The sequence below is a fragment of the Phascolarctos cinereus genome, unplaced genomic scaffold, assembly GCF_003287225.1.
Source record: "Phascolarctos cinereus isolate Bilbo 61053 unplaced genomic scaffold, phaCin_HiC Scaffold_3;HRSCAF=262, whole genome shotgun sequence".
Lineage (NCBI taxonomy): Eukaryota > Metazoa > Chordata > Mammalia > Diprotodontia > Phascolarctidae > Phascolarctos > Phascolarctos cinereus.
This window is the reverse complement of record NW_027555736.1, coordinates 48,234,882-48,262,810: the sequence shown is the minus strand read 5'-3', so window position 1 is coordinate 48,262,810 and position 27,929 is coordinate 48,234,882. Positions and strand designations below refer to the sequence as shown.

The 27,929-nt window shown below is 44.8% G+C and overlaps 1 protein-coding gene across 1 annotated transcript; it reads right to left on the bottom strand.

Moving 5' to 3' along the window:
* SCAMP5 (secretory carrier membrane protein 5) lies at positions 1-27,326 on the bottom strand. Its single transcript, XM_020994527.2, has 7 exons — positions 27,078-27,326; positions 18,620-18,690; positions 14,719-14,847; positions 8,007-8,163; positions 6,829-6,930; positions 5,759-5,876; positions 1-4,697 (listed from the first exon to the last, which is right to left on the bottom strand). Exons 2-7 carry the CDS (start codon positions 18,624-18,626, stop codon positions 4,503-4,505), a joined length of 708 nt encoding a protein of 235 aa, XP_020850186.1. The 5' UTR covers positions 18,627-18,690; positions 27,078-27,326; the 3' UTR covers positions 1-4,502.
* Between the last annotated feature and the right edge of the window lie 603 nt (positions 27,327-27,929).

Sequence of the window (27,929 nt, the reverse complement as noted above, 5' to 3'; positions counted from 1 at the left end):
TGCCAGATGATTCTTGTTTATTGTTAATAAGTCTACAGAGTCGACATTCAGTTACCAGGGACAAACACAGAATGGCTCAAAGTGGGGATTGGCACAGGGAATGTGACCACCCCCCAGTGAGTAACATAAAAATACCTTCTGTCCAATGGAGGGTGTCAGAACAAAAAGAAAATTCAGTTATTCTCCAGAGGGCCAGGCGCTGACAAGGGACCAGAGAACACTCCTTCCCCTTCCCCTCAATCCCACCCCGACCCCTGCTCTAGGCCTACATTGGCATCTTCTCCAGGTTCCTCTCCCTTTGCCCGAGCCGGACAATAAGTACCTACCTCTTACTTAGATTAGTTCAGAATGTAGGAAGAGAGGAACCGCCTGCCTCTCAGAGAAGCTACGAAGGAGAGAGAGAATGCAAGCCCTCCCAGCCCTTCTCTGGGGTGGGGCAGAGAAGTGCATAGATCCCCAGAACCAGAGACCCCACTTCCTGGGAGGGCAGACTAGGGCAGCACCCAATGGACTGGGCTTCTGGCCAAAGACTACATAACCTACCCATTTGTTAGCCTAAAATCACCGCTTGGCCTGTGGTCTCCAGCAGGTCTGAGCAGAAAGGACTCTGGGAAGAAATGCAAAGTGAACACGGCAGACAGAATACTAGGTAAAAGTCCCAGTGAAATTATGATCCTCATAGGAAGCAGGCTTGAGAGAAAATGACCTCACGCTGCATTGTAGGGATCTTCTGGGGTTATCAGACAGAAAGCAAGTCACAAGTTTTCTAAAAAGGACCGACAGCACCAGGAATCTGGGGCTGGGGACACAGGAGAAGAAGTGAAGGACAACTTACCTGTTGACCCTATCATCCCTTTCCACTATGGGGCAGAGGAGGGAGCAGCATTTGTCTGGTCTCATGTGGAAGAGAAAACATAGTCCGGAGAAGCAAGCATGAGACTGAGAGCCCAGAAATGCTGGGGTTGAGTCCTGATTTTTCCACTCGCTAACTACGTGACCTTGAGCGAATATTTCCTCTCTCTTGGCCTCAGTTTCCCCATCTCTAAAATGCAACGAGTTGGACTAGATGGTCTCTAAGTCCCCTTTCAGTTCTAACATTCTAGGACTATGTGACTCTCCAACCCAGTCACCTTAGGTTCCGAAGCTAGTATCTTATTGTCCTATGGAAAGAAGCAATTAACAGGAAAGTGGAATTAGATATCTACAGAACCAAACTTGAGAACCAGTTTAAACAAAGTCTTCCCATGCAGTTTTCAGTTCTTACAAGGGATCACTGGCTCCCTAAGTGCAGGGAACCCAAAAGGGCCTCCAAAAGGTTCTTGAAGTTGCCTGTGTTAATCCATGGCAAGGCAAGGGCCCAGAGCCCCAGAGGCCTGATAAATCTGACAGTAGCAAAGAGAGATTCACTACTGTAAAGGGCACTCAGATGTCAAGCGATCACATAGTCAGCCACATGGAGGATAAACAAAGGACCCAGAGTATCTGAGAGATTACCAACCAGGGTTGCATGAGGCCCCAGGACGGCAGATGGCTGGTCTGCCCAAAGCCTCTATCTGGTCTCTATTGATCAACAAGCAGCAGAAGAGGGGATCAGCCACAAGAAGCATCATATTGAGCACGCTGGTACGAATGCTGATGTCGCCGCTGGATGAAGTATTCCCTTTCAATATCATATACAGGATTGAAATTCAGAATGGGTTTGGGTTTTTTTCCTGTGCCCTTCACAAAGACTGACGGTCATAATACAGAAGCCAGTGTATAAAGCAACTGGAGACATCAAGGATGGGAGAGTGGGTGGAGAACTATTGCTGCCTGACCCTAATGGGAATGGTCCATAGACAGCAACCTTCACTTCTTTCAAACACAGAAGACCAAATTTTGGCCTTTGTGCTGAGCAAGGAGCCAAACATCAACGCTGGCGTAGAAGTGGGAAGAAGCCTCTGTGTGTCATGGGGGATGAAGTTTTGTTAGCCCCATACAATTCTCTCCAAGTCATGATTGATATTAAGATGACCCCAAAGACAGTGAGGCTTAGAATGGGCCTCAGCCGCAGGGACTCTTGGCATCAGCTGGTAAGATTTACAGTGGCCAACGTTTCCTTGATTTTGAAGGCCCTGAAGTCGAGACAGCTCTCCTGTTGGAAATTCTTTTCTGTTCACAGTGCTTCCATCTGAGGCTGGTCACATGTGTCTTTACAGATTTGTCTGGCTAAGTCCATAGTCAATATTCTGAGTCCTGTCCCTCTCATCAGACTAAGAACTCTCCAAAAGTAGAGATCCCAGCAGACGAGGGGTTCCATGTTGAAAACAGCTTATTTCTTCCCCATCAGACTTGGAGAGGGGAGTGCTTGAGGTTAGAAATTGTGAAATTGTGTATTCCCATTAGATCGGAGCTTCTCTACACTGGTATCATCTCTGTCCATCAGATTGACTGGGACTGTGTCTGGGGAGTGGGTGTGTGAGTGGGAGTACCCAAAGGAGGTCTCTGGCCACACAGAGCACATGAATAAAGTCCAAGCAAGCATGATTAGAAATTTTCTGATGAACCAAGCAACCCAGTTTGGCTCACTTCCATTTGGGGTCAAGGGCTGAGGACACCTGAGGACCAGAGACCTTAATTCCCATTGCAGGGCAGACATTCAAGGGCCAAGGGCAAAACCCTATCAATTCCTCCTGCGCCTGCAGACTGGAGCCATCATGCCATGCAGCTACCATGGTGTTTCAAAGGTCAGAACAGATCATGTCTCCTTCACGTCCCCAGATTGCTAGATGCCTATAACCTGTTTAGCCTCCCTGGGCAGGGACCCCTGATCATTCCAGATATATGAGTGTATACCACAGCATTCTCAACTCAAGCTGCACTTTTACCTGTTAGTCCCAGATGATGATTGTTATCAACTGTCAAGAAGTGATTGAATGTCTGCCCTTTAAAGGAAGCTAGTTTTTTCCCCTTGTAACATGCAAATACCACTGGGCATCAAGGAGGAACAGGAAGGGTTGAGCAGCCATAGGTAAGTAGAGATAAGGGAGCCTTTGGCATGGACAGGATTTCAACAGGCTAGAGGGTAACCTGATAAAAAGTCTCAAGTCTCAGAGCGTCACTGGTGAGGGTGGGCAGGTTAAGCTGTGAAGAGGAGGAGAAGAAAGAGGGCCAAAAAGAAGGGGAAGAGAGTCAGAGGAAACAACCTGGGACAGGGAAAGCCACTGCTTTGTTCTGATGGAGGCTTGAAAAACTGTTCCCTGTCTAAGTCTGGCCTCTTTCCTCTGTCTTTGCAGGCTGAGATCTCAAAGTCATGAACACTTTTCTATATTCTGCATGCACACACTATTCAAGTTACCCCTACTTGCTACTCCTCCCTCATTCCAGGAACAAACACTGTCATGACACAAAGCTATTAAGGAGTTCCAAAGATCCATTTTCCGGCTATGGGGCACCCCACCATCCATACCCACACCTGGCCAGCAGAGCACTGTGTGGGACTGGGGGCATCTCAGCTCCCCTAAGCTTGGAAGGACCAGGCAGGAGACCAGCAAAGGGATGGAGATGTCACTCATCTCAGCCCTGGATAAAGGCAGGGAATAAACCATCTGACTTAGGTCATTTCCTATGGCTCAGACTCAATCTGTGAAACACTAGGTTTCAGGAAGGCCAAGGGAAAAATACACATTGGGCACAGGGGAGAAGGAAATGGACTGAGTGCAAGAGATGAGAAGCAATAAAATAGAAAATTAGAGAGAAGAAGAGAGGCTAAGTCAAAGAAAAAGGAGAGCAGGTGGGATAGTTAACTCAGCCCTGTAGTGTATCAATCATACACTAATACTGTCATTTTCTAACACACTGAAGAAACCATCCCTAGCTCGTGACACCATGGCAGTGAGGAAGAGCTAAGAGGTGGTAAAGAGGAGACATCTCAGAAGTCCATACCTCCTCCCCTACCCACACCCCCAATTAACAGCTTCAAGAGAAAGAGAGCAGGGTGGGCAAGAGTCCATTGGGAACAATATCCTGAGCTGGTCTGTAACGGGCAGCCCTGTCCAGCTCCAAAGTCAGGCAGAGAGGATGTCTTTAGCTGTCATATCAAGTTGGAGATGAGGTCCAGGCGGGGTAAGGGGAGGGGAGGGAACCAGAATGCCGTGGCTCTGGGGACTGGCTTGATTCTAAAACATACTTAGCCCACGACAATGGGTGTCTCCACTCTACACTAGATCACGATGAAACACAGACACACAGGTACTACCACATAGCACCATCTGCCACATGGACCCACGGCTTCTGCAGATACCACAAAGGGAAAATGGGGTTGGGACAGTGAGAGGGGAAATATACATATATATGTAATTCTTTTCCTTTTTACAAAGTAGGAAGGTAGGGAAAGAAAGGAAAAGATAGGAAAGTACAACCCCAACTTAATCACCAAGATGGCCTCAAGGCAGCTTTAGATCCGCTCCTCTCCTCTCCCTGCCTTCCTACTTTCCCCCTTCCCTGCCCTCCCAGTCTCCTGTTCACATCTCATTAGAATAAGTGTAATTGGGGGTGGCAGAGTATGGATTCTGATGTTGGCTCACAGCTCCCTGGGCAGCCCCCATGGCAGCATTCTGGGCTGCCTGCTGAACATGTGGGTTCTTCCAAGCCCCAGTAGTCCACTCTTCTTGGGCTTTACTTATACTCCCACCACTGCCCCGGTAGAATTTATGAACCTGCAGTCAGAGGACAGAGATGAGAAGGATGGGATTGGGAAGAAAGGGGAAGAGATGGAGAGAAAAAAGGTTAAGTGAAAAGAAAATCCAAAACTTTCCTGCCCCAAAGTTCTAGGCCTTTCTAGATGAGCATCCTTTCCTCTAATAGGCTGATGTTTCTCTTTTTTCCAGTTGAGGGAAAAAAGGTACCAAGAAAGCCAATGGCTTGACTAGAATGGGAACCCAGAAGTCCTAGCACCCAACCCATATTCTGTCTACTAGTGGGAAAGCTCAACAGGATTAGAAAGAGAGGATGGAACAGTGGGAAGGGAAGGGGCTTTGAATCCTGGCTTTGCTCCTAACTATACTATACCTGTGTGAACTTAAAAAACCTCCCTCTGGCCTTCAGTTTCCTCATCTACAAAATGGGGACGCTAATTTAATGAAGTCTAAGGTTCCTTTGGAGTTCCAAATTCTATGGAGTTGTCACAAATATCAGTTTGGAGGAAAGGGAAAAGAAGAAAGGGGAAGCAGGGTGGGGCACAAGGTAGAAGAGGAGCAGGAGCTGAGACTGGAGCCGATCCACATGCAAAAATGTTATAGCAGACTCCAGGAAAAATTAATGGGGCTCATCAAATGGATGAGAGGGCAGCATGGTACAGCGAGGAAGTTCAAATGCTGCCACTGACAGAAGTGAATCACTGAAATTCCCAGGGCTCCAGGAAACTCCAACACTCTCAGCAGAACAGCTGCCAATCCCAATGCATAAAGGCAGTTTCCCTTGGGCAGTTTCCTACACCAATCAAATCACAGGTCTGGACCAAAATGAAACCCCAAACTCATCAAATGCAAGCATCCTGGGAGGAGCCCCTTCTGTCTGAGGCCCAAGTATCTACCTCCAAATGAGCTAATGCTCCCTCAGTGCTCCCGTGTAGATATAGCCTTGGCTCTTGGTGACCTAGCCAGCCCAGGTCCCCTTAGAGCAGAGAGGTTTCAGGGCTTTCACGCTGATTCCCAGCCCAGCTATCTTGCCAGCTCCATCCAGCCTTGATTACCCCAGATGCCCCAGAGGGCCTACATACCATGCTGAGGGCGATGAAGGAAAAGACAGCCATGAGGGAGAACATGATGGTGGGGATAAGCATCACCACTGCAGCTCCCACATTGGTCCCAAAGAAAGTGATGGTTGCGATCCAGCCACTGCAAGATTTTGGAACCCCAGTTAAGGACCCACCCCATTGCCACAAGACAGGATGATCCCATTAGCACAGGGAGGTAGACTGCCCCATTGGTACCAATAAGGACTACCATCCAAATGGCACTGGGAGAACCAAGCCACTGCCGCAGAGAGAACTATACCATTGGAACCGGGAGGGATCCCACTCCAATGGCACTGGGACAGACCACAATATAGTCAGAGGGAGGAATCCTGCCCCATTGGCCCTGAGAAGGAACACACTCCCATTATTACTAGGAAAGACCCCACATCATTGACCCAAAGATGGGACATCCCAGTACCATACAATGAAGGTTTCTAGTCACAGCAAGTATTCCTCTCCTCCAATAGTCACTACAAGACACTCTTTTTCTAATCTCCCCATTTTTCTCCCCTTTGCTCTCACCCAGTATTTCCCAAAGCAAATACCAGGAAAGTCTGGCATTCAGTGCAATGCAAATAGAGATTCTATGGGGGAATGTCCTTACTAGTGATATTCTTCCTTCTAAGATATTAAATATGAAACATAGTAAAAATATTGATTATATGCAGCAAATTTTCAGCAAGAAAACAGACTAATTTTTCTGTTTCTTTCCAAAATTGTTCCAAAGCATCTCCCTCTTTCCAGGGGACTTGGGTATTTCAGGTTTCTCAGACCATAATTTACGGGCTCCATCAATCTATTTCAAGCCCCAGAGTTTTCCCTGGCTAAACAAGCCGGGGGAGTACTATTCAGACCCTAACTTTTCCACTACCCCAAATTCCAGTTGTTTTCCCAAATCTGCCTGGTTCTGTCTCCGTCCTCTGGAGGACTGCCCTGCCCTGGGCTAAGCCTCCAATGTGCCTGAAGGGCTCTTTACTCTCTCAGTACTGGCCATATCATCCCCATCCCCTCCCAGTGACCAACCCTTCCTTCCCCAGCCCTTCCTTCCATACCAGACTCCCCAGCCAGGAATCCCCACAGACTGGATGATGCTGACGACCAGTTGAGCCAAGAAGGTGAAGAAGAAGGCCATGAAGTTAAAAGAGCTGTCTGATCTGCAAGAAGAGAAGGAAAAGCTGGGGTCATCCAGCAGAGCAGAGCCGCCATTGGCGGGGAAGGGTCGGGAAGTGTGCAGGAGCTTCCTTGATCTAAGAACTTTCCAGCTCTTGCAACTCCAGCAAGTTTGTAATGAGCTAAAGACAATTATAACCCCCTTAGGTCCAGGGGGGACAAATCTCACCCAGTGGGCCACACCAGCTCTTTGGGTGCCAGGCTACTAGGTAGAGCTTCTAATGGGAGCATGGGTTCTTTTCTTTATATGATGCCACAAGGGGTGGGATGGAGGGAGAGTTTAGGAGTGGGCAGCTATTATGACTCCCCCCTGGTGCCCCTGATGTTAACCAAAAACCACTGGGAGTGATTTTATGAGACTGCAGATGGTTAGGGCTTTGCTTGGGGCTCTTGTGTTTATAGCGGCCCTTAGAGGCCAGAGTTATCAAAGGCAGCCTGAAAAAAAGTAGAAAGAGAGCCAGAAGACCTGGATTGGGATCCTGCTTATGTTACTCATTACCTTTGTGACCTTGGGCAAATCTCTGACCTCTCTGGGTCTCAGTTTCCTTGTCTATATATAAAATTAGTGAGTTTAGTTAGATATTTTTCAAAGGTCCCTTCCGGCTATAAATGCTCTGAACCTAGATGGGAAAAGTCTCCACACTCTCCCTAGGCCACAGATTGAAGAAACTCTACGGGCCGAGATCGGGGTAGGAAGCACTAGGCAAAGCTAGAACATTCCTGCTATTTCAAAGGGAGTTCTGAAGCACTCAACTGCCTCTGCCAGAGCTAGGCTTTTTGTTCAGGGCCTCTCTAGAGTTGTAATATCTATCTGCCTGCCTCAGAAGAACCTCTCAAGGAATCATTAGGCCTTGTCTAAATATCTGGGGCAAGAGATCCCAAACCCTCTGAATAGGCAGTCCTGGAGAGAAGGGAGAGAAACAGAAGGAGGGGCAAAAAGAGGACAAGGAAAAAGAGACACAGACAGAAAAAGAGAGGGGTACTGGAGGGGGACAGGAAAGACAAGTATAGGGGGCTGAGATGGGAGGGAGAAAGGTTAGGCTCAGCAGCGACCACTTACTTGAAGGCTTTGTAAATAGGCCGAAACCAGCAGACATAGGAGCAGGGGGTAAAGAGAATGAACCAGAGAAAGGCCAGTCCAAAGTTAACGGCTCCACCGCCTCCAATCAGCCACGCCAAGCAGCCCACCAGGTTCATGGCCAATGTGATGCTGTTTACTGCAAACACACGCATGCAGAAGCACACATACACACACACACCACACATACCACACACACACACAGGACAGAAATTGTAAGAAGAAAGCTGAGACCTCAGGGCACCCATCATTCCCCAGCCCTGGGAAGATGCGGAAAGAGGTGTCTGCACCTCAAAGACCTCCCAGGCCAAGAAGCAAAAACTCCTAAGGCCAGAAAATCCATCTCACAGTTTCCCAAACCTCTGGGGCCTAGGAGTGACCAATGACCAACACAACTGGCCTGAGCTACAACTCCTCCCACACCACTCCCAGCTCACTCTAAAGCCAGGAGGCAATCACCCTCCCAATCTCCTCCACCCCAGGGAATCTCTAACTGGGAAGAAGTTCATGGCCCACTGCTCTGTGCCCACAGGTGCCATTCCTGAATATCCTTAGAGATCTTGGGAACACCTGGTGTGTAAGGTCTCTGATACTTCCCAAAGACAATAAGCTCCCAGTACTTAAATGAGATAAGGTCTCAGAACTTGAACCTCACCCCCCATCCCAGGATCAGCTCTTTGTACCAACAGGGACCTGTGGACAGACACTGGAATCAGATGGGACGATGGGGGTGGAGAGAAAGGCTTAGACATAAAATATTGGAGGTAGAAGGGCACTTAAAGAACCACCTATCCCAACCTCTCATTCAACAGACAAGGAAACAGAACCAGAGAAGGGAAATGACTTGTCCATAGTCATACAGGAAGTTAGTGACAGCCAGGATGGGAACTGAGGACTCCCACTTTTGCATCCACTCAGGTATCATGGAGCAAAGCAAAGAGAGACTCTACTCAAAGCCTTCTGGGAAATGGCCCTTAAATAAATGGTAGAAAGAACCAAATGAGGAATTTCTTCCATTGTCATTTAACTTTAAGGTGATTTCCCCAACCAGACTGTGAATTCCCTGTCTTTTCCCTATCTCTCCCAAAGGACAGCCTGGCACCCACCAAAAACACGAGAGACATGTATAAGGCAAGTAAGAAACCTATTGGCCATCCTGGTTTGATTAATGATAATAATGATGATATTTATTATTTATATCACTCTTTTTAATTTTCAGAGAGCAAAAATATAGCAGATCTCATTTGACCCCCCCAACATCCCCATGAGGTAGGGAAGAGAAGGTATTAATATTCTCATTCAATTGAGTAGTTTGCCCATGGCACACAGCCATATGGGCAAACCACCAGGTTTTCTGAACCTTATGCCAACATTCCATTGCACCAACATTTAATTGTATATTGATTCAATCGAACTACTTTATAGAGATAGAAAAAATATCAATATTCATTTCAAGGAATAAAAGGTCAAGAATCGCAAAGGGAATAATGAAAAAAAAAAGTGGGAAGGAAAGAGGACCAGAAGTACCAGATCTCAAAAGATGACCCAAAATGGGAAACATCAAAACAATTTGGTACTTGTTAAGAAATAGATATTGGGCTTTCTCCCTTTGCTTCTTCTGTCCCCCTCCCCCAACACTTAACAATAGTAATTGCTCATATTTCGATATCACTCGAAGGCTTACAAAGTGCTTTCTTTACCACACCCCTGGGAGATTGGTAGCCCAGGAATTCTCCCCAGTTTAGAGATGAAGAAATTCCAAGAGGTATAGTGCCTTGTTCATAGTCACACAGCAAACATATTCAAGATGCAATTTGGATCCATGTCCAGAGCTAGACACACAATGGACTCTTGATAAAGATGACAAGAAAGGGAAGGAAGGAAGGAAACGCAGTCCAAGTTGTGTTTTATGAAGCCAGAGCCACTTTGATGCCATAAAGAATTCTGTTGGATCAGGAAGACCCCAAAGCTTTCCTGAACAAGCACTGTGGGCTTTACCAGGTCTTAGTATATAGAATACATATTTACAGGCTCTGGGATATATTTACAGGCATTAAATCTAGGCCCTGAAGGGGCAGCTAGATAGTGCAGTGGATAAGCTCTGGCCTTGGAGTCAGGAGGATCTGCGTTCAAAAATCTGGCCTCAGACACATGACACTTACTAGCTGTGTGACCCTGGGCAAGTCACTTAACTCCAATTGCCTCACCAAAAAGGCAAAAAAAAAAATCTAGGCCCTGAGACAAAAGCTCTATAATGGAAACCCCCAAGATCAAGCTGTCTCTTTGCTAAATTGGGTTTTCACTGGTAAATCTAACCCACTTCCAGTTCTCCTTAGGTGGAATAATACTCCCCAAATGGTCATCACCTTTCTTAACAATCAGGTTTGAAACCTTGGAGTGAACCCTCCCTCACTTCCCCTATCCAATCAATTAACAAGTTTTATTTATTCTTCCATGACAAGTCTCTTATCTGTCCTCTTCTCTCTGCTCACATGGCCCCCACCCTAGGTCAGGCTCTCAACATCTCTCACCTGAACTACTGAAATCCTCATGGCCTCCCCAATCCAATCAGTTTCCTGTAGACCACAGCCAGAAAAAAGGGGAGCCATCCAACCACTCAAATGTCTAATCTTTCAGCTACTATAAACCTGCATTCTGTCACATAATAGAAGCATTTATTTGAAGAACACTCTTCCAGAAAAGTATTATCTATGTACTCAAAAGTGTATAACCCAATATGTCAAAAGTTAATGTTTTTGGTAAAGAGTGTAGGAGACCTTGTGAGGTTGGAAATCCTACTGGCCTCTAAATAAGATATTTAGAAAGTTGTTTTTTTGGATGTTAAAGTTCCATACTGATTGTATTGAAGAAGCTCCATAGATTTTGTAAATTTAAACATCTGGATATGAACTTGTCTAATTGAACAACTTAAAGATATTGGAGCCTGAGGCACTGAGCACAGTGCCTGGCATACAGTCAGTGCTTAATAAATGTTTGTTGACTAGGTGCCCTCCCTACCAGATGGGAAGATGGCTATGCTATGTCAGCTTATTAAGAGGTTATTTGATTCTAAATTTATTCAAATCTTCTAACAATTTTTTCTTTTGCTTTAATAAGTAGGCAGGGCCACCTTTGAGAACAACGAAACATGAGCATGGATTGAAAACAGTGCATGTCACAAGAACTTAGAATACGAAGAATGGAGACAAAATGTGGAAGAGGTTGTCTAGACAGTAGGCATTGCCAATGTCAGAGTTAGTGATTTGTCCCCTAGAAATCAGGACCCTACAGCTGTAGCATATTCATTTTAATTCTCTCATGATAATTTTCTTGATAAAATCTCCTATCATTGTGAAAGAAGCTATTATTTTGCTATTATATTAACAACCAATTATTAAATTAGGATTATTTCCTCATTCAGGGACCAGTCTCTGAAGGACTTGGCTGATAGACGAGATTGCCCTAATCCTGGAGAACAAGCTTCTCCTCATTCTTGGGTTGGACCCACCCAACTAGGAGACCTTACTTCTGCTTAAAGTGTAAACAGAATCTAATCTAAATGAATTCTTGCCCCAGGGCAATGGGCCTATGTCCTTGCCCTCCTCTACTGGAGTTTAGGGTGACCCAGCTCAAGAACACTAATCAGAGTGGTCTGGGTGGAGATGAATTACTCCGTCCAGATGGCAAGAGTCTCGAGATCAAGCCAAGCTTTCAGCAGGAAGAGCTGAAGACTTCTAGCCCACCTCCTCATTTAAATGTCCACTAATCAGGGTTGGTATCTCCTGGCTGAGTCATTTCCTTTTCAAAAAAATATTTAAAGGGGCAGCTAGGTGGCGCAGTAGGTAGAGCACCGGCCTTGGAGTCAGGAAGATCTGAGTTCAAATCTGGCCTCAGACACAACACTCATTACCTGTGTAAGCCACTTAACCCCGATTGCCTCACCATAAATAAATAAATAAACAAACAAACAAACAAACAAATAAATAAATAATTAAAATGAATGAATACATACATAAACAAACAAATAAATAAATAAATGGGGGGGAAATATACATATATATTTAAGGCATTCAGTGTCTCCATTAGGTGTCTTTGGTTACTGAAAAAAACCACTGACCATCAATTTATTGATTATTAGCTAGTCCTATTAATAAATTATTAATTACCCAGAAACTCTGTCTCTTGGGTTTTTCAGCTGTCACAGTTGTTTTTATACTTACAATTTTTAATTTAATAATTGGTGTTTGGTTTGGAATGTGTTATAAGAGGGATGTAGTATGTCATATATGAATGAGATGAGGGATTAGAAAGACCCAGAAAGAACTAGAAGCTTTTAGAAAGGCCTTTTATAAGCTTACTGGGTACAAAAGATGAATACTTTTCCATGACAGTCATGTATTACCTTACACCTAGAAACCAATCCCAAGACTTGCTAGAATCAAAGTTAGCTTTAAAATAATTATATTTTGTTCTATTTGTAAGCACTGGAATTTTCTGGATCAGATAGAATCCTTGGGGACATAAATCTGGCTTATCTATTGCCCAAATTCGCACCTTGATCCTGGCAAAGGGTTTATGCTAACAAATCAGCAGTTTACTATGCAAGGCAAAAATGGTGGATGGCCATCTACTGGGAGTGCTAAAAATGCATTCAACCATTTTCAGATGGATGTTGATCCCTGGGAAGGCCAGGGAGACATCAAGGTGAAGTTATTATGTATAAATTGGTTATTTTTAAAACTCTCTTTACATAATCACAAGTTGGCTATTTCAAAAACCCATGATCAAACCTAATTGAGGGAGTCTTGTCCCACTATATCCATAAGAGGTAAGGCTATAACTTTTAGACAGAGGCCTGGCTGAATCTTTAAATGTTACCACAATGTCTTTCTTTCCTCTTTTATGGAAAATTCCTCTGACCATTACAGGAGATGGCCAAATGCGTGGTATGTTTCAATGTCACTAGGAATCCTTGAATTCATAGTGATTGGGATAGAGAGATAGGGAAATCTTTCTTAAAAGAATTAGCCTTTTCCTACTTGTTGCATGTACAAAACTGTCAGTGATCCTTTAAGATTCTAATGGTTGTGTGGAGTATAGTGCCCATTAAGGGAAAAGAGTAGGTGAACTTTAGTCCATGAACAGGTTCAAAGAGTTTCAAGGCTCTCTCTCTCTCCCTCCCTCTCTTTCTCTCTCTCTCTCTCTCTCTCTCTCTCTCTCTCTCTCTCTCTCTCTCTCTCTCTCTCTCTCTCTCTGTTTCCAGGCCCTCTTCCACACCATCCTTCCTTCAGAGCCTGGAGATGGCCTCAGTCAACCCTACTGTAACTTGCTTATAATTTGGATAAAGTATCTCTGACAGACTTCATCCAAAATGCAGAGTGAAACATGTTTCTTCTACAGCACCATTGGCAAGCAGCCATCTGCAAACCTGCCTTGAGATCATGGGCAGACAGCAAAGCCCACAGCTGGGGAAGAGGTAGGAAATCAGACATCAGTTCTAAGCTTCAAATGTTTCTTTCCATTTCTGGTTTCGCACCCCACCCCTAGTGCCCTAAAGTGAATAGTGGTAGATGGGCCGATTGGTCAAAAACATGGCTGGAAGAGGCAGATACTAGGTATGGCCTAGGGTTAGGGTCAGATTGTCCAGAAAACACTTATTTCTCAGCTGGACACCCAGAACAGCGACTTTCTCTGTAGTGTAGAGTGGTGACTCCTCAATCCTGAACTCATTCAAGGTACCTGATCTCCAAAGTCTGAGGCAGCTCCCAGAGCTTCACTAAGGGGATGCCACCATTAGAAAGGTAGTGAAAAAGAAGATAAGGTGGAGAGAAAAAAATTACATAGGAGAGAAGGGAGACCCCAAGGGACAGAAGAGGGGCAGGAGACCTCCTCAGAAAGAAAATCTCCTCCCCACCAACTGCTCAGAGAGGAAAAGAAATAAATCTAGTCTCTGCCCCCTGGCCTAAAGGAAAATCTGAAGCACAGAAAGGGGAAACAAAGGCACAGAAAGGGAAACCTAGTGAGAAACAAAGGTAAGGTAGAATAAATGGCCCAGGGAGTATTGCTCTACAGGTCACCAGGGCAGGTGGAGTGGAGGGAATAGAAAACCCAAAGTAAGTTCCTACTTACAATGCTAATAGGGCATTCTATGCCCTTTCCATAGCAAGGATAATTATTAATTTGTTTACTATACTAAAAGGTAAAAACCAGGGGGCCAAGTAAAGGGCATACACATGTGGCAGCAGGGGAGATGGGAAGAATCCTGGGTAGGCCTGGGTTTTCCTCTGGGTGGCTGGACGGGAAATGGAGCATGCTACTTGGCTCAGCCCCAGACTTCCAAAGCTGAATGGACTGAATCCTTCAGGAAGAAGGAGCCTGATGTCTACAAGTCAGGTCTAGAGGGAGACTGTTTTACCTGACGCCCAGGTAAGCCCAGGGTTTCCTGGTGAGTAGCCAGATGGGATGTGAGGCATGGGCTGGAATTTGCAGGTTAGGTAAGGTACATGCACTTACATGATACTAAGCAGGGACTAGAATACAAGTAAACTAGGGGGCAGAAGCCTAAGGAACCTCAAAGGCCAAACCTGTGCTCTGGGATGAGTCAGACAGCAGCCCCTTCCCAGGGCTCACAATCTCCTGCACTTCTCCCCCAACCCATGTTGTCCCATGTCCATCCCAGCCTGCTGATACTTACACATCCAGAGATAATAGAGGCGTTTCGTCATGTTGAGGTGTTGAGGGGGAATCTCCGCCTCGAAGTCCTGATAGAAACATGGCTTCAGTGGGATGAACTTGGGCAGGGGAGGGAAATTGTTCACTTTCTCTGCAGCAGAAACATAAATCAAACCAAAGTCATGATCAGATGAGATGGTATATGTAAAGCACTTTGCAATATTAAAGCACAATATAAATGCTAGCTATCATTATTACTATAATAACAGTAGTGATAGCATATATAGAGTACCTACTATGTGCCAGGCATTATACCAAGCATTTACAATATTATTTCATTTAATCCTCACAACAACTCTGAGAGGTAGTTACTATTATTACCCCCATTTTACAGATGAGGAACTGAGGTAAACAGAGGTTTGGTGACTTGCCCAAGATCATAGGGCTAGTGTCTGAGACTTGATTCCCAGTCTGAGACTTTGACTCCAGGCCAAACTATATCCGCTACACCACTTAACTGCATATTATGGACCAATTCAATTCGACAGGCATTTATTATGCTCTGTACTAGGCTCCTGGGAATACAAAAAACAAAATGATAAGAGTCCATGCTCTCAAGGAGCTCACGTTCTGGGGAAGGGGTGATACATAGGAAATAAATGCAAGTAACTGGAGGAAAGAGAAAGTATTCTTCCCTAGGGGCATCAGGAAAGATTTATTCATTCATTTGTTTATTTGCCCATGTATTTATTCTTCAACAAGACTATAGCATTTTGTCTTACTGAATGTTTATCATCTTCAGTGGGCAGCTAGGTGGCACAGTGGACAAAGTGCTGGGTCTGGAATCAGGAAGAAAGACTCATCTTCCTGAGTCTGAATCTGGCTTCAGATTCTTACTAGCTGTGTGACCCTGGGAAAGTCACTTAACCCTGTTTGCCTGAGTTTCCTCATCTGTAAAATGAGCTGGAGAATGAAATGGCAAACCACTCCAGTGTCTGCCAACAAAACCCCAAATGGGTCATGAAGAGTCACACACTACTGACATAACTGGACAACAACATCTTCAGTACCAGCTAACATTTTTTTATCCTCTTCCTCCCCACCTCTACTTGAAGGAAGTTAAGGATTCTGAGAGGAAAATAAATAAGAATACTACTAATAATAATAACTAACATGTATGTGGTATACTTTATATGCAGTCGCAGCTGAGTCTCACAACAACACTGTGAAATAGCATAGGGATTGTTATTCCCATTTTAAGGATGAGGAAACTGAGGCTAACATATGTGTCCATGATAACATGGCTAGTGAGTGTTAGAGATGGGATTTGGATACCCCAATCATCTTTCCAATAGCCCACATAAAGTCTTGAGGGAATAAGCAGCAGAAAGTGAGAGGAATACAGCTGACCCCTTCTCTAGCCAGAGTTGCCCTCAACTCAACCACTCTCCCTACAGCCCAGCCCATTGTGGCATGAGGACCTTAGTATTTACATTGAGTCAGGATGGCAAGACCTCTACAGTAGGGCAGGAATATTAATGCTGGGAGGGTGCCCACTCTTTCCCCACAAAGGAAATGATCCAAGATCAGGGTTCAGAGTTGGCCAGACCAGTCTGGTAGCAGCCAAATCAAGTGACGTGGACTGTTGGGCATCATAGACACTTATATTTAATGAGGAATTCCTTGTTCTTCTCAGTCTTAGAAGAAGGAACAATGAAATGAAGTCATAGGGAGGCAGATACAGGCTCAGTAGAACTGAAAACTTCCTAACAATTACAGCTATTCAGAAGCGAAAAGGACTTTGTAGGCAGTGAGTTTCCTGTCCCTAGAGGCCTTCAGGTGGGGGACTAGAACTTATATTCTATAGAGGGCATCCCTGCTGAAGGAAGAGTTGGACCAAGAGGATGTATCTTCCAACTCGGAGAGTTTTAAAATCTATACTGTCCTTAACCCCACCCCTTCTCCTGCATTGGAGAGATCTGAGTCAAAGGTCCACAGGGATAATGATGGGGTCTTGACCTGTAATTCATTAAGGAGCATGAGGGTGAGACAGTCACTCTACCAGTGCTGGTTGGCACCTCCTCAGCATAAATTAGTCTTAGACAGTTGCCAAGGGCTTTCAAAGGTTGACCAGTAAGGGTCAGAGGCAGGATTTGAATCCAGCTCTTCCTGGTTCCCAGGCCAGCTCTGTACTCACTATGCTCTGCGGTCTTTAGTCCAGGATGTTGGGGACTCAGAACAAGTAAGAGAGTAAATAAAGCATTCACCACACTGCTAGGCAGTCTAAACAGATAAGACTAAAGGGTACATTTTTCTTTTCATTTTTGAAAGAAAATTAATTTTTATTTATTATTTCATTTATAAATTTATTTTTTTAACATTTGTTTTTAATTTTGAATTCCAAATTCTTTCCCTCCATCCAGCCCCTCCCCCACCCATTGAGAAGAAGTCATGCAATATGATACTCATTATACATGTGATATCATGCAAAACATATTTCCACATTAACCACGTTGCAAAAAAAAAAAGGAAGAAAAATAAAGCTAAAAAAGTATACTTTAGTCTGCACTCAGAGTTCATCAGTTCTCTCTGGAGGTGGATAGCATTTTTTTTTTATCATAGTTGCTTTGGAATTGTTTTGACCAGAGCAGCTAAGTCTTTCACAGTTGATCACTGTTACAATATTGCTGTTGTAGTGTACAATGTTCTTCTGTTTCTGCTCACTTCACTTTGCATGAATTCATGTCTTCCCAAGGTTTTCTGAAATCATCTTGCTTGTCATTTCTTATAGCACAACAATATTTCATCACAATCATATACTACAATTTGTTTGGCCATTCCCCAACTGATAGGCATCCCTTCAATTTCCAATTCTTTGACACCACAAACAAAGAGTTGCTATACATTACATATATATACATATACATATACATAGGGGAAAGGACATTGTGTGTGTGTGTCTGTGTGTGTGTGTGTCTTGTATCCTTTTCCTTTTTCTTTTATCTCTTTGAGAGGATACAGACCTACTAGTGGTATTGCTAGGGATTCACAGTTTTGTAGCCCTTTGGGTGTAGTTCCAAATTGTTCTCCAGAATGGCTGGACTAGGTCACAACTCCACCAACTGTACTGCATTAGCGTACTTATTGCTCTACCTCTCTTCCAGTATTTGACATTTTTCTTTGCTGTCCTGTTAGCCAATCTGATAAGTGTGAGGTGGTACTTCAGAGTTGTTTTAATTTGCATTTTTCTAATTAATAGTGATTTAGAGCATTTTTTCATGACTATTGAGAGCTTTGATTTCCTCTGAAAATTGCCTGTTCATATCCTTTGGCCATTTATCAATTGGGGAATGGCTCTTATTTTTATATATTTGATTCAGTTCTCTATATATTTGAGAAATTAGGCCTTTATCAAAGAAATTTGCTGCATAATTTTCCCACCACTTTCCTGCTTTTCTTCTAATTTTGACTGTATTAGTTCTGGATTCAGATCCCTGCTCTGTTCCTTATTACCCATGCCCAATAATGACTTTTTGGGAAAGTCATTTAACCTGAATTTCCTCCTCTAGAAAATGAACAGTTTGGCTGAAGCAATTACTAACGGCCCTCTGAGCTCTAAGATCTCATAAATTTTTCAGGGATGTGGATTTCAACTCAGTGTAAAAAAGCATTTCCTGAAAATCAGCATGGCCCAACAATGGAACGGGCTTGCCCATCACTGGAAGTGTTAGAGCAGCCCCAGTCAGAGCAGTTGAACAAGAAATTATTGTATTAGGTGAGATATTTAAAGTCCCTTCCAGAGCTAAGATTCTGATTCTATGCTGAGTCAGGACTCAGTTGGGGGGACACAGGCCAATCTACCCACTACTTTCATTCTGCTGCCCAAACATCATCCCTTTTCTATCCTTGGCATCCCTCCTTACCTGCCATTGTGACACCAGCCCTTGACACCCAGGTGCAGCCAAGCACCTATCCACGTTTTCTCTGTCCTGAGCTGAAAGAGAAAACAGAGGCAAGCCAGGATCAGAGCATGGTGTGACACTATTCCTTTGTCCCCTTTCTACTCTCCTTCTGGGAAATACTACCTGTAGCTGAGGCCAGCTAGCCAGAACCCTAGACTCCCTCTCTGAGCACTCTTGGAGGAAGAGTATCTAGGGGAAAACCAGTGAGAAGATCTTGACTCCAACATTAATGTCCCCAACCCTCATGGGAGGGAAGATAGGACTACAGGCAAAGGACCTACAGATTAGCGATCCACACACTCAGATCAGAGCGGGGCTAGATCCCATAAGTCTCATTCAACAAGTCTTGCCCAATTTTCCCACTCCATCTCCCCACAGAAACATATACAACTTCATATTCCACCAACCTGACAATTCCAAGTACCCAACCCCTTCCATCCAGTGCTCTCTCTGTCCTCCAAGAATATTGGACTTTAAAAGCCAGAAGATCTGAGTTCAAATCCTAATTTTAACACTACCTGTGTGACTCTGTATATGTTCCTTTCTCTCTCTAGGTCTCAGCTTCCTCACTTTTAAAAAAGACTTTGTAATAGCCACGTAGAAAAAAGAAAGAAAATTATGCTTCAATCTGCACTCAGAGTCCATCAGTTCTCTCTCTGGAGGAAGACAGCATTTTTCCTCATGGGTCCTTTGGAATTCTCTTGGATCACTGTATTGATTAGGTTGCTAAGCCTTTCCCCAGCTGATCATTGTTACAATACTGCTATTACTGTACACAATGTTTACTTTTTAATGAGGTTAGACTAGATAATTCCTGAAGTCTCTTCCAGCTCTAAGTTCTATGATCCTATAATTCCATTGGCCAAGACCCCATGTTATCAAAAGGAAGGGTGGGGCAGTCCCATACAGAAAGGACACACTTGTGGCCAAGGTCACAAGTTTGGTTCCTCTCTAATAGGAAAACTCTATTCTCCCCATGATAGACCACTTAAACTTCAGACTTGGCCCTAATCCCAAGCACACACTGACCCTCTAAGACTGACCCCTAGAATTGGTCACAGGATGGGTACCAAATCCTGGCTACTGATGGCCTCTAATCTTGGGCATACACTGACCCTTACATCTAGCCAAAGAATGACTACAGACTGGTATCCTAACCTTGGTCACAGATTGATCCCAGGTCCAACCACAGACTGACCTCTAACACTGGCCAGAATGACCTCTTGATCTCAGCTATACTTTCTCCTAAATCTGGCCACCAACTGACCTCTTACAGACTGACCTTATAAACCTGTTCATGGGCAAAAGTCTACCATCAAAAACTGATTCCTAACCCTAGTCTCAGACCAATTTAACAGCTAAGAAGTATCTTCCACTAATCACAAGAAGAAAGGATTAAGGAATGTTAACAATGACTCAACAAAACCCATCTCCACCCCTGGATATATAACTAAAAAAAAAATTATCTTTGTGTATTAAGAACAGCACACAGAAAAATATGACTCAGTAAAGACACAAGAGTGGAAGAAAGATAAATGGATGGATGGATGGATAGATAGATAACATTTATTTAGTACTTATTGTGTATTAGACACTGTGCTAAGTGCTGGGAATACAAACAGAAAAACAAAAACAAAAACAAAAAACAAGGCAGTCTCTATCCTCAAGAAAAGGAAGGGAGAGGAAGGGCATCAATCAGGAGAGGAGGGCCCCAGAACAGAGGTTTCTCAGGGCAATGTTTTCTTGGGGTAGTCATGCAGTAGGAAAGATATCTAGGTAAAAGTGAGGTGAAGCAATTCTAAAATGGTAGTCCTGGCAGGGATGTCACCAATCAGGAAAGGAAGACCTTAGAGAGGAGGTCTCTGGGAATGCAGCACAGGTGAGGAGAAGGAAAAGGACTCCAGAGGGAGCCTAGGTATGGGTAACACAGGAAAGCAGGATCTATTCCCAATGTACTGTGTTACTTGGTCTGGCTGGGTTTCAATCTTTTCATCTACAAAATAGGGGGCAAAAGGAAGGACTTAAGGAAGGGGAAATAGCAATCCACTCTTTCCCGAGAATGAATGACCATCTTTTAAGGACATTATATGGCCTTGTTAATTATTAACAATAAATCTAATTCTCCCTTGGTTTTGAGCATAGATTTAGGGCTGAAAGGAATTTGAGATGCCAGCTAGTCTAACTCATTTTGCAGATAAGGAAATCGAGACCCAGAAAGGGGAAATGATTTCCCTAAGATAACTAAATCAGTAAATCACAGGGCCAGAATTTGACAGATTCATCACCTCTAAGTCCAAAAAAACTTTCCATTATTTCTCACTGCCTCAAAATAAAAATCCAAAGTCCTATGGAGACCTCAGAAGTCATCTCATCCAACTCTCTGATGTTACAGATGAAGAAACTGGGACCCAGAGATATTATATGATTTACCTAGTCATCTGGGTACTTTTTAAAGCAGGAGAATTTGAACCAGAATTTGAACCCAAGTCCTCTGACTCCAAATCCTCCATTCTTTCCACTACGCCATACCAGAGAATTTGAAAGCTGGAAGGCATCTCAGTGGTCATCAAATCCAACCCATGCTTCAAGAAGTTAGAAGCCAAGTTGTCCAAACTAACCTATTTTCTGACCCATCAACAAAACATTTCATCTCGCATGTCTCCATGCCTTTGTTCAGACAAGGCTGTTGTCCATACTTGGTATGACCTCAGTCCTCAACTCCATCTCTTGGAATTTCCATCTTCCTTCAAAACTCAGCTGCCACCTCCTACATGAGGCCTTCTTGATCTTCTACCCCATCTCCCAGCTGTCAGTGCCTTCCACTGGGAGGAGGGAAATGATTCTGAATTTATTTTGTACTTATTTATCTTTCTACATGTTGTTTCCTACTCTCTAGCCCCAACAGAACGTAAACCCTTTGAGGGCAGGGGCTGTTTTGGTTTTTGTCTTTGAATCCCCAACACCTAGCAGAGTTCTTACCACATAGGAGATGTTTAATAAATACTTATTGAATTAAAGAAACTTACTCTCCTATCATCCACTCATGTGCTACAAAACTGGGAGGCAGGATGCCATATTGGTCCATTTTACAGATAGGGTGACTAAGATGTTGAACAAAGAGAAAGACGTTTCTACCGACCACACAGCATTCCAGGGATAAACAGGATACTAAAATTCAGGGCTCTTTTTCACTTTCTCCCCATGAGTTAGTAAAACTAGAAAGTACTGCAATTCAGAGAAATCTAACCCCCACCCTCTACTGTTTCCCAGTTCACAGGGTAAGCACTCCCTTCATCTGTCTCTGACAGAACACTCTCTTTCTCAGTATCCCTACTTTCTTGGGGAAATCCTGGTCTTTCTCAGATCTGCTCACTTTGTAGTTTGATCATCTTCCATTTTGCCCAGGGGTCACGTTCGTTACATCTCCCCTTCTCCCTTCACCTTTATTGCCCAAACCAGATCCTTGAAGTCTATTAATATTCTTCCCAAAACATAGCTTCTATGGTATCATAGAACTACTCAAGAACTCACAGTAATTCCCTATTGCCTATCAGATCCAAGAATTAACTTTTCTACCTGGCATTCAAGGGTTTCCATCAACAAACATCATTTCTTTGGTAGCAAAGACTATCTTGCCTTTCTACTTGAATTCTCAGCACAGTGCATTGTACATAAAGTGCTTAATGAATGTTATTGCTATCATTTTTTTCATTGTCTTCATCACCAATTTCATCTCTTGTTACTTCCAGAAATGACCCTTCTTGTCCTAGTCAGACCATCCTACTCACTATTCTTAACATGATTTCCCTGTGCCTCTGATCATGTCACACTGTTCACTGATTTAATAAACATTTACTAAACACCTACTCTGTACAGAGACAAAAATAAATCAGATATAGTACTTGCTTTGCTCACCATAACTGGCATGCCCTTCCCAACCTCCTTCTCTCTGACTGTATAAGTCTCATCAATACTTCAAGAATCACCTCAAATTCCACCCTACTACCCTCCTTTAGGAAGCCTGTCCAGAGCACCCTGGCACACACTGACTAATTTCCTCTTATCTAAACACTCATTTGCTACTTATAGAATCATAAATTTTCAAGTTGGAAAGAAAACTTAGAGATCTTCTATTCCAATGCCCTCAGCCCATCTTGCACTATGGATTCTCTTCCATGGTCTTACCTCCCTAACAATTCTCCCTGAAGACAAGGACCCTGGCTTATACTACTTCATATTCCTAGTACCTACCACAGAGTCAGGTGCTCTGTAAATGTTTATTGCTGATGACAATAACAATGACCCCTCTCCCACCCACCTGCATTGATAATACCTTTTCTGTTCCTCTCAACAAATCACTAACCCATGAAAACTATAGTTTTCAAAACTTGGCTTAAAGACATCTCCCCCAGGATGTCTTCTCTGATTAATTCTACCCCTAAACTGTCCCCCTCCCAACCTACTATAAAATTTTATATATCTCATTTGTATGGGCAAACCCAGATAATCCATTCCCATCTACACTTTCCCTGAGATACTAGGAGAGGAAAATAACAGAAGGGCTATTATTATCTTTCCCCAGCAGAAGAAAAGAAACATACAGACACATATAACTTAAATTTGTACAGATTTTTATAAATTCAAAGGATTTACATGTCAAGGGTTGATCAGAGGGTTCCCTGATCAACTTGAAGAACATACACTGTAAGGAATCTTCATCTAGAATTTGGATTCTTCTTGTTGAGGGTGAATTGATTGACAGTTGTGGGTCAGAGCCACCCCCCTAGGTCGATCCCCTACAGAAGAGGGTCAGTTGAAGGGTCATGCTCTTTTGACACCCCCACACACACCTTTTCTGAGCACTAATCTAATTGGCTATCTCCCCTTTGGCCCCAAAGGTTGCAGTTTCTTGGCCTGAGAGGTAGCAGCAGCTAGGCAATGGTGGAGAAGTGAGTTTCTGGATCTTAAGTTGCTGTAGCTAGCCCTGGAAAAGCAGTGGTAGAAGAACATGGAAGCTGCATATGTTCTCAGTTATGTGGTCCCAGAAGAGTGGAACTACATGGCCAAGTGATGGGAGTTCTGGAATCCAGCCTTCTAGAAAGAAAAGCATCTTGCTGGGCTGGAGGGGGAGGGGGGAGGAGAAAGATCACACATATATCCTCCTCAGCTGGAGGTACAATAAGAGTCTAAGGCCATGACATGGGGATCAAAAGGCCTGGTCCTCCAATATTACCCTAAGTAATTCAGATGTTGTTGTTGAGTCATATTTCAATCATATCTGACTCTTCATGACCCCATTTGGGGTTTTCTTGGCAGAGATACTGGAGTAGTTTGCCATTTCCTTCTCCAGCTAATTTTACAGATGAACTGAGGCAAATAAGGTTAAGTGACTTTCTCTGGGTCGTACTATTAGTAAGTGTCTGAGGCCAGGTTTGAACTCAAGAAGATGAGTCTTCCTGACTCCAGGCCCAGTGCTCTGTGCACTATGGTGCCACCTAGCAGCCCCCAAGTTATTCAGATGGTTAAAGTTAAATAGGAAGAGTTACCTCTGCAATGGACTTCAAGTTTAGTGAGTAATACGGCTTCCAAAAAAGCTAGTGCAATCTTAGGTCAGAGGTCAGAAGTCAGAAAAAAGAGAAGTCATGGTCCTGCTATACACTGATTTGGAAAGAACCTTAGAATTCATCTCACCCAACCTGTATCTGAACAGGAATCCCCTTCCTAACCAAACTCAGTAAGTGACCCTCAAATCCTTTCTTAAGAGTGCTTCTTGACCTGACTATCCTGAGGAAAAACACTTTCTTACACAGTTCTAATCACCAGGAAAGGTTTTCCTATATGTCAATCTTACCCTCTGGAACTTCCCTTCCCCAGTCAAACTACATTTGGAGTATTGCATTCAGTTCTGGGTTTCACATTTTAGAAAGGACATTGACAAGCTAAAACATGTAACCAGAACTGTGAATGGACTTGAAAACATGTCACATGAGAATGGAGTGAAAGAGCTGGGAGATATTTGGCCTGAAGAAAAACTAGAGCAGAGGGATAGAATAGGGAGAGTTATGATTTCTGTCTACAAGTCTTGTTACACTTGGCTCTAGAGAACAGAACTAGGGTCAACATGAGGCAGATTTCAGGTCAATGTAAGTAAGAATTTCCTAACAATCAATGATCTTAATGTGGAATGAGCTGCTAAACATGGAAGTCACTTCCCCATCACTTGAGGTCTTCAATCAGAGTGTGAATGTTCACTTGTTGAGGCTGGCATAGGCAGGATTTCTGCTCAGGTATGTGTTGAGCTGGACGGCCTCTGAGGTCCCTTGCAACTCTGAGACTCTGATTCTATGTGGCTCCTGACACTGTTGCTTCACAGAGAGCTGAGAAAATGCCTTCTGGGACATGATCATGGGGAAATGGAGCTGTGGTGCAGAGGAAAGAGCCCTGCCCTGGGAATTAGGAGACCTGGATTCTCTTTCTAGCTGTGCTATTTACTAAGTCTATGACCTTGGGAAAATGCCTTCCCCTCACTGGGCTTTAGTTTCCTCCTCTGTGAAATCAGGGTCTCTGAAGGTCTTTCTGAGCTCTGACTCCTTAAGTAGAGGAAACGGTACTGAGGGGTAAGGAAGATGAGTTTCCCAAGGGAATTACAGAGAACAAAACCATATACAACAATAGTCTCTACAGCAGCTCTCTCCAAAGAGGTCAAAATACTTTATATCCATTATCTTGTCCATTCCCCACATTCCCATGAAATAGTGATGGGGGCTGCAATTGTCTAGGGTAAGTTTGGGTACCAGAGAACGGAAACAATTTGTTCAGGATCCTCCAGTAAAACAAAACAAAACAAAATAAAACCCAGAGTCCTGAGCCCAATGTCTGAAGGTTCAGGGTTTGCTAGGCATGTGCTCCTCCTTTTTATAGCCAAATCTCAAAGAATGCCCAGCCTTCCATAGGTATGCCTGAGTGTTCCTATCCAATTCACCCCACACCCCAGCCCAGGAGTTACTCCTCTTCTCCCCCACCCCCAAACACTCACTTAAAGCACAGATACCATATACCTAATTCTATAGCACTTAGCTTGGGACTTAAGACCCTGATCACCCCAGCCCACAGGGATCTTCCTTCTGACCTCCAATATCACTTTGATCACTGGTTACCTTCTCATTTGTGTGTCCTGTCATCCCAACTAGACTGAGCTCCCTAAGGGGTCAGAGTATTTAGAATTGGAAGGGACCTTACGGTTCCATCTAGCCCAACCCCCTCATTTTACAGATAATGAAACTGGGGCTCCAAGAGATTAAGTCACTTGCCCAAGGTCACACAGGTAATAGCAAACCGATCCAGGATTCACGCCCAGGTCCTCAGATTCCAGGCCCAGTACTCTTCCCACTGTACTATATACAGCAGACACTATACCTCCTACTTCCCGTTCCTCCTTCCCCAGTGCAATCTAACCCAGGGCTGGGCACACAGTAGTCACTTTGTAAATATTTGTGGAAAGGCTGAATCATGGTACTGACAAGAGAGATGCCCTCTGGTCCTCACAGGAGAGATCAGAGCTTCACCACAATTAAGCCTCCACTTGGTGAGGTCCCAAGCTGGGTACTCACAGGACAGCTTTGACCATATTTGCTTCTTTTCCCACAATCTATCACTTTGAGGCTCTGCGTTGTTTTTTTTAATAATGAATTCATTTTTTTTTAAACTTTGCCAGATTCTGTGACCATGCCCAAAACTGGCCTTTTCCTGGATGGAAGAGCAAGAGGGCCTTAACGAGAGGCCTTACTAGGATTTCCCTTCCCCCACACAGCCCCATGGCAGGGAAGAAGGTATTAGAAACAGGAAATATCAGAACTGGAAAGGACGAGAAGGTGGTTTCTAAGGAAAAGGAGTTGGAAACCCAGGCAATGGCATCAGGTCCATGAAGCCTTACGTCAATGGAGGGGGGAAGGGGACGCAGTGCTAAGAGAGGAAGATGAAGGAAGGATGGGGGAAGAGGGGATTGCACTGGGGCCTTGGGTGGCGCCTTAACCTGCGAGCTCCCCGCTGCTTCCCCACCTGCTGCAGAAACCGCACCTCTACCCAGTCCAGGGGACACCCCCTCACCCCGAGCCTGTACAGAACGAAGGTCACCTGGGCTCTCCTCGACACACTCTGCAGGTGAAGGGGAAAAGGGGCGCAAAGCGAAGGTAAGCAGAATGGAGGTTCAGCCCACCCAGCCCGTTAACCAGTGTCCCCAGCCCAACGCCCCCACCCCGCCCCCGCGCCCTGTCCTCCGCAGCAAAGCCTGAAGCTCCAAGACCCGGAGCCTGTAATCCCAGATCTCTGGGGCTATGTATAGCGGCAGCTTGTCTGGGCCTCCAGCTTCCAACCCTACTGCACCCCCGACCCCCCCCCCGACCCCAGTCCCACAACTCACCCTCCCGAGGGCTGCTCCACTGCCAAAGAAGCGGGGATAGGGGTGGGGGGAAAGGGGGAGGGAGAAAAATCTGCGAGCAACCACGCAATGCAATGCAATGCAAGGCAAGGCACGGACGATGCACTCCGAATGGTGCAGCCCCTCCGCTCTAGGCTTCGGGGCTGGGAGGGGGCAAGCGCGCGCGCGCTCGCGAGCCGGCTCCTCCTCGCGCTCCCGCTCCCGCTCCCGCAGCAGCGCTTCTGCTGCCACCGCCTCCTCCTGCAGCAGAGCCTCTCGCGAGATTCACCCCCCCTTCCCCCACCCCCGCCCCAATCCGATCCAACTCCAGCGCCGCTCGGGTTGTCGCGAGAGAGGACCCAACAGGCTGCCTGAGCTCCCACAACGCTGTCCGAGGTGCTGCGACCGGGGAAGGGCTTGCAGGGCGCAGGTGGGCCAGCAGGGGGCGACGCGGGGGCGGAGTCGGGATGCAGGGCTGAGCAGGGATGCTGGAGGAAAGGAAGGAGTGAGGGAGAGGGCAATGACGAGGAATCGAGTGGGAGGAGAACAGACAGGAAAAAGGGAAAGATTGGGAGGGAGGGACAGGGACTGTGACACATGCACAGACAAATCAGTCAAGAAAGAGACACAGAGAAGAGAGGGAGGGAGAGAGAGAGACAGAGATGGAGGGAAGGAAAAGAAAGAGAGGGAGGGAGGGAGAGAAAGAGAGAGGGGAAGGAAGAGAGAGAGAGAAGTAAGGGCACTTCTCTGGGCCTCCATTTCCCCATCTGTAAAATAAGGAAGATGGACGAGATGATCTCTAAACTTCTTTCCAGCTCTGACATTCTTTAGCAACAATGAGAAACAGACTGGTCC

What these genes read in the sequence shown, in the direction of transcription:
- SCAMP5 (XM_020994527.2), bottom strand. An exon ending in CCTCTATTATCTCTGGATGT is followed by an intron (nt 8,164 to 14,718) that starts GTAAGTATCAGC and finishes GTGTGTTTGCAG; the next exon opens with TAAACAGCATCACATTGGCC. An exon ending in CCTTCATCGCCCTCAGCATG is followed by an intron (nt 4,698 to 5,758) that starts GTATGTAGGCCC and finishes CTCTGACTGCAG; the next exon opens with GTTCATAAATTCTACCGGGG.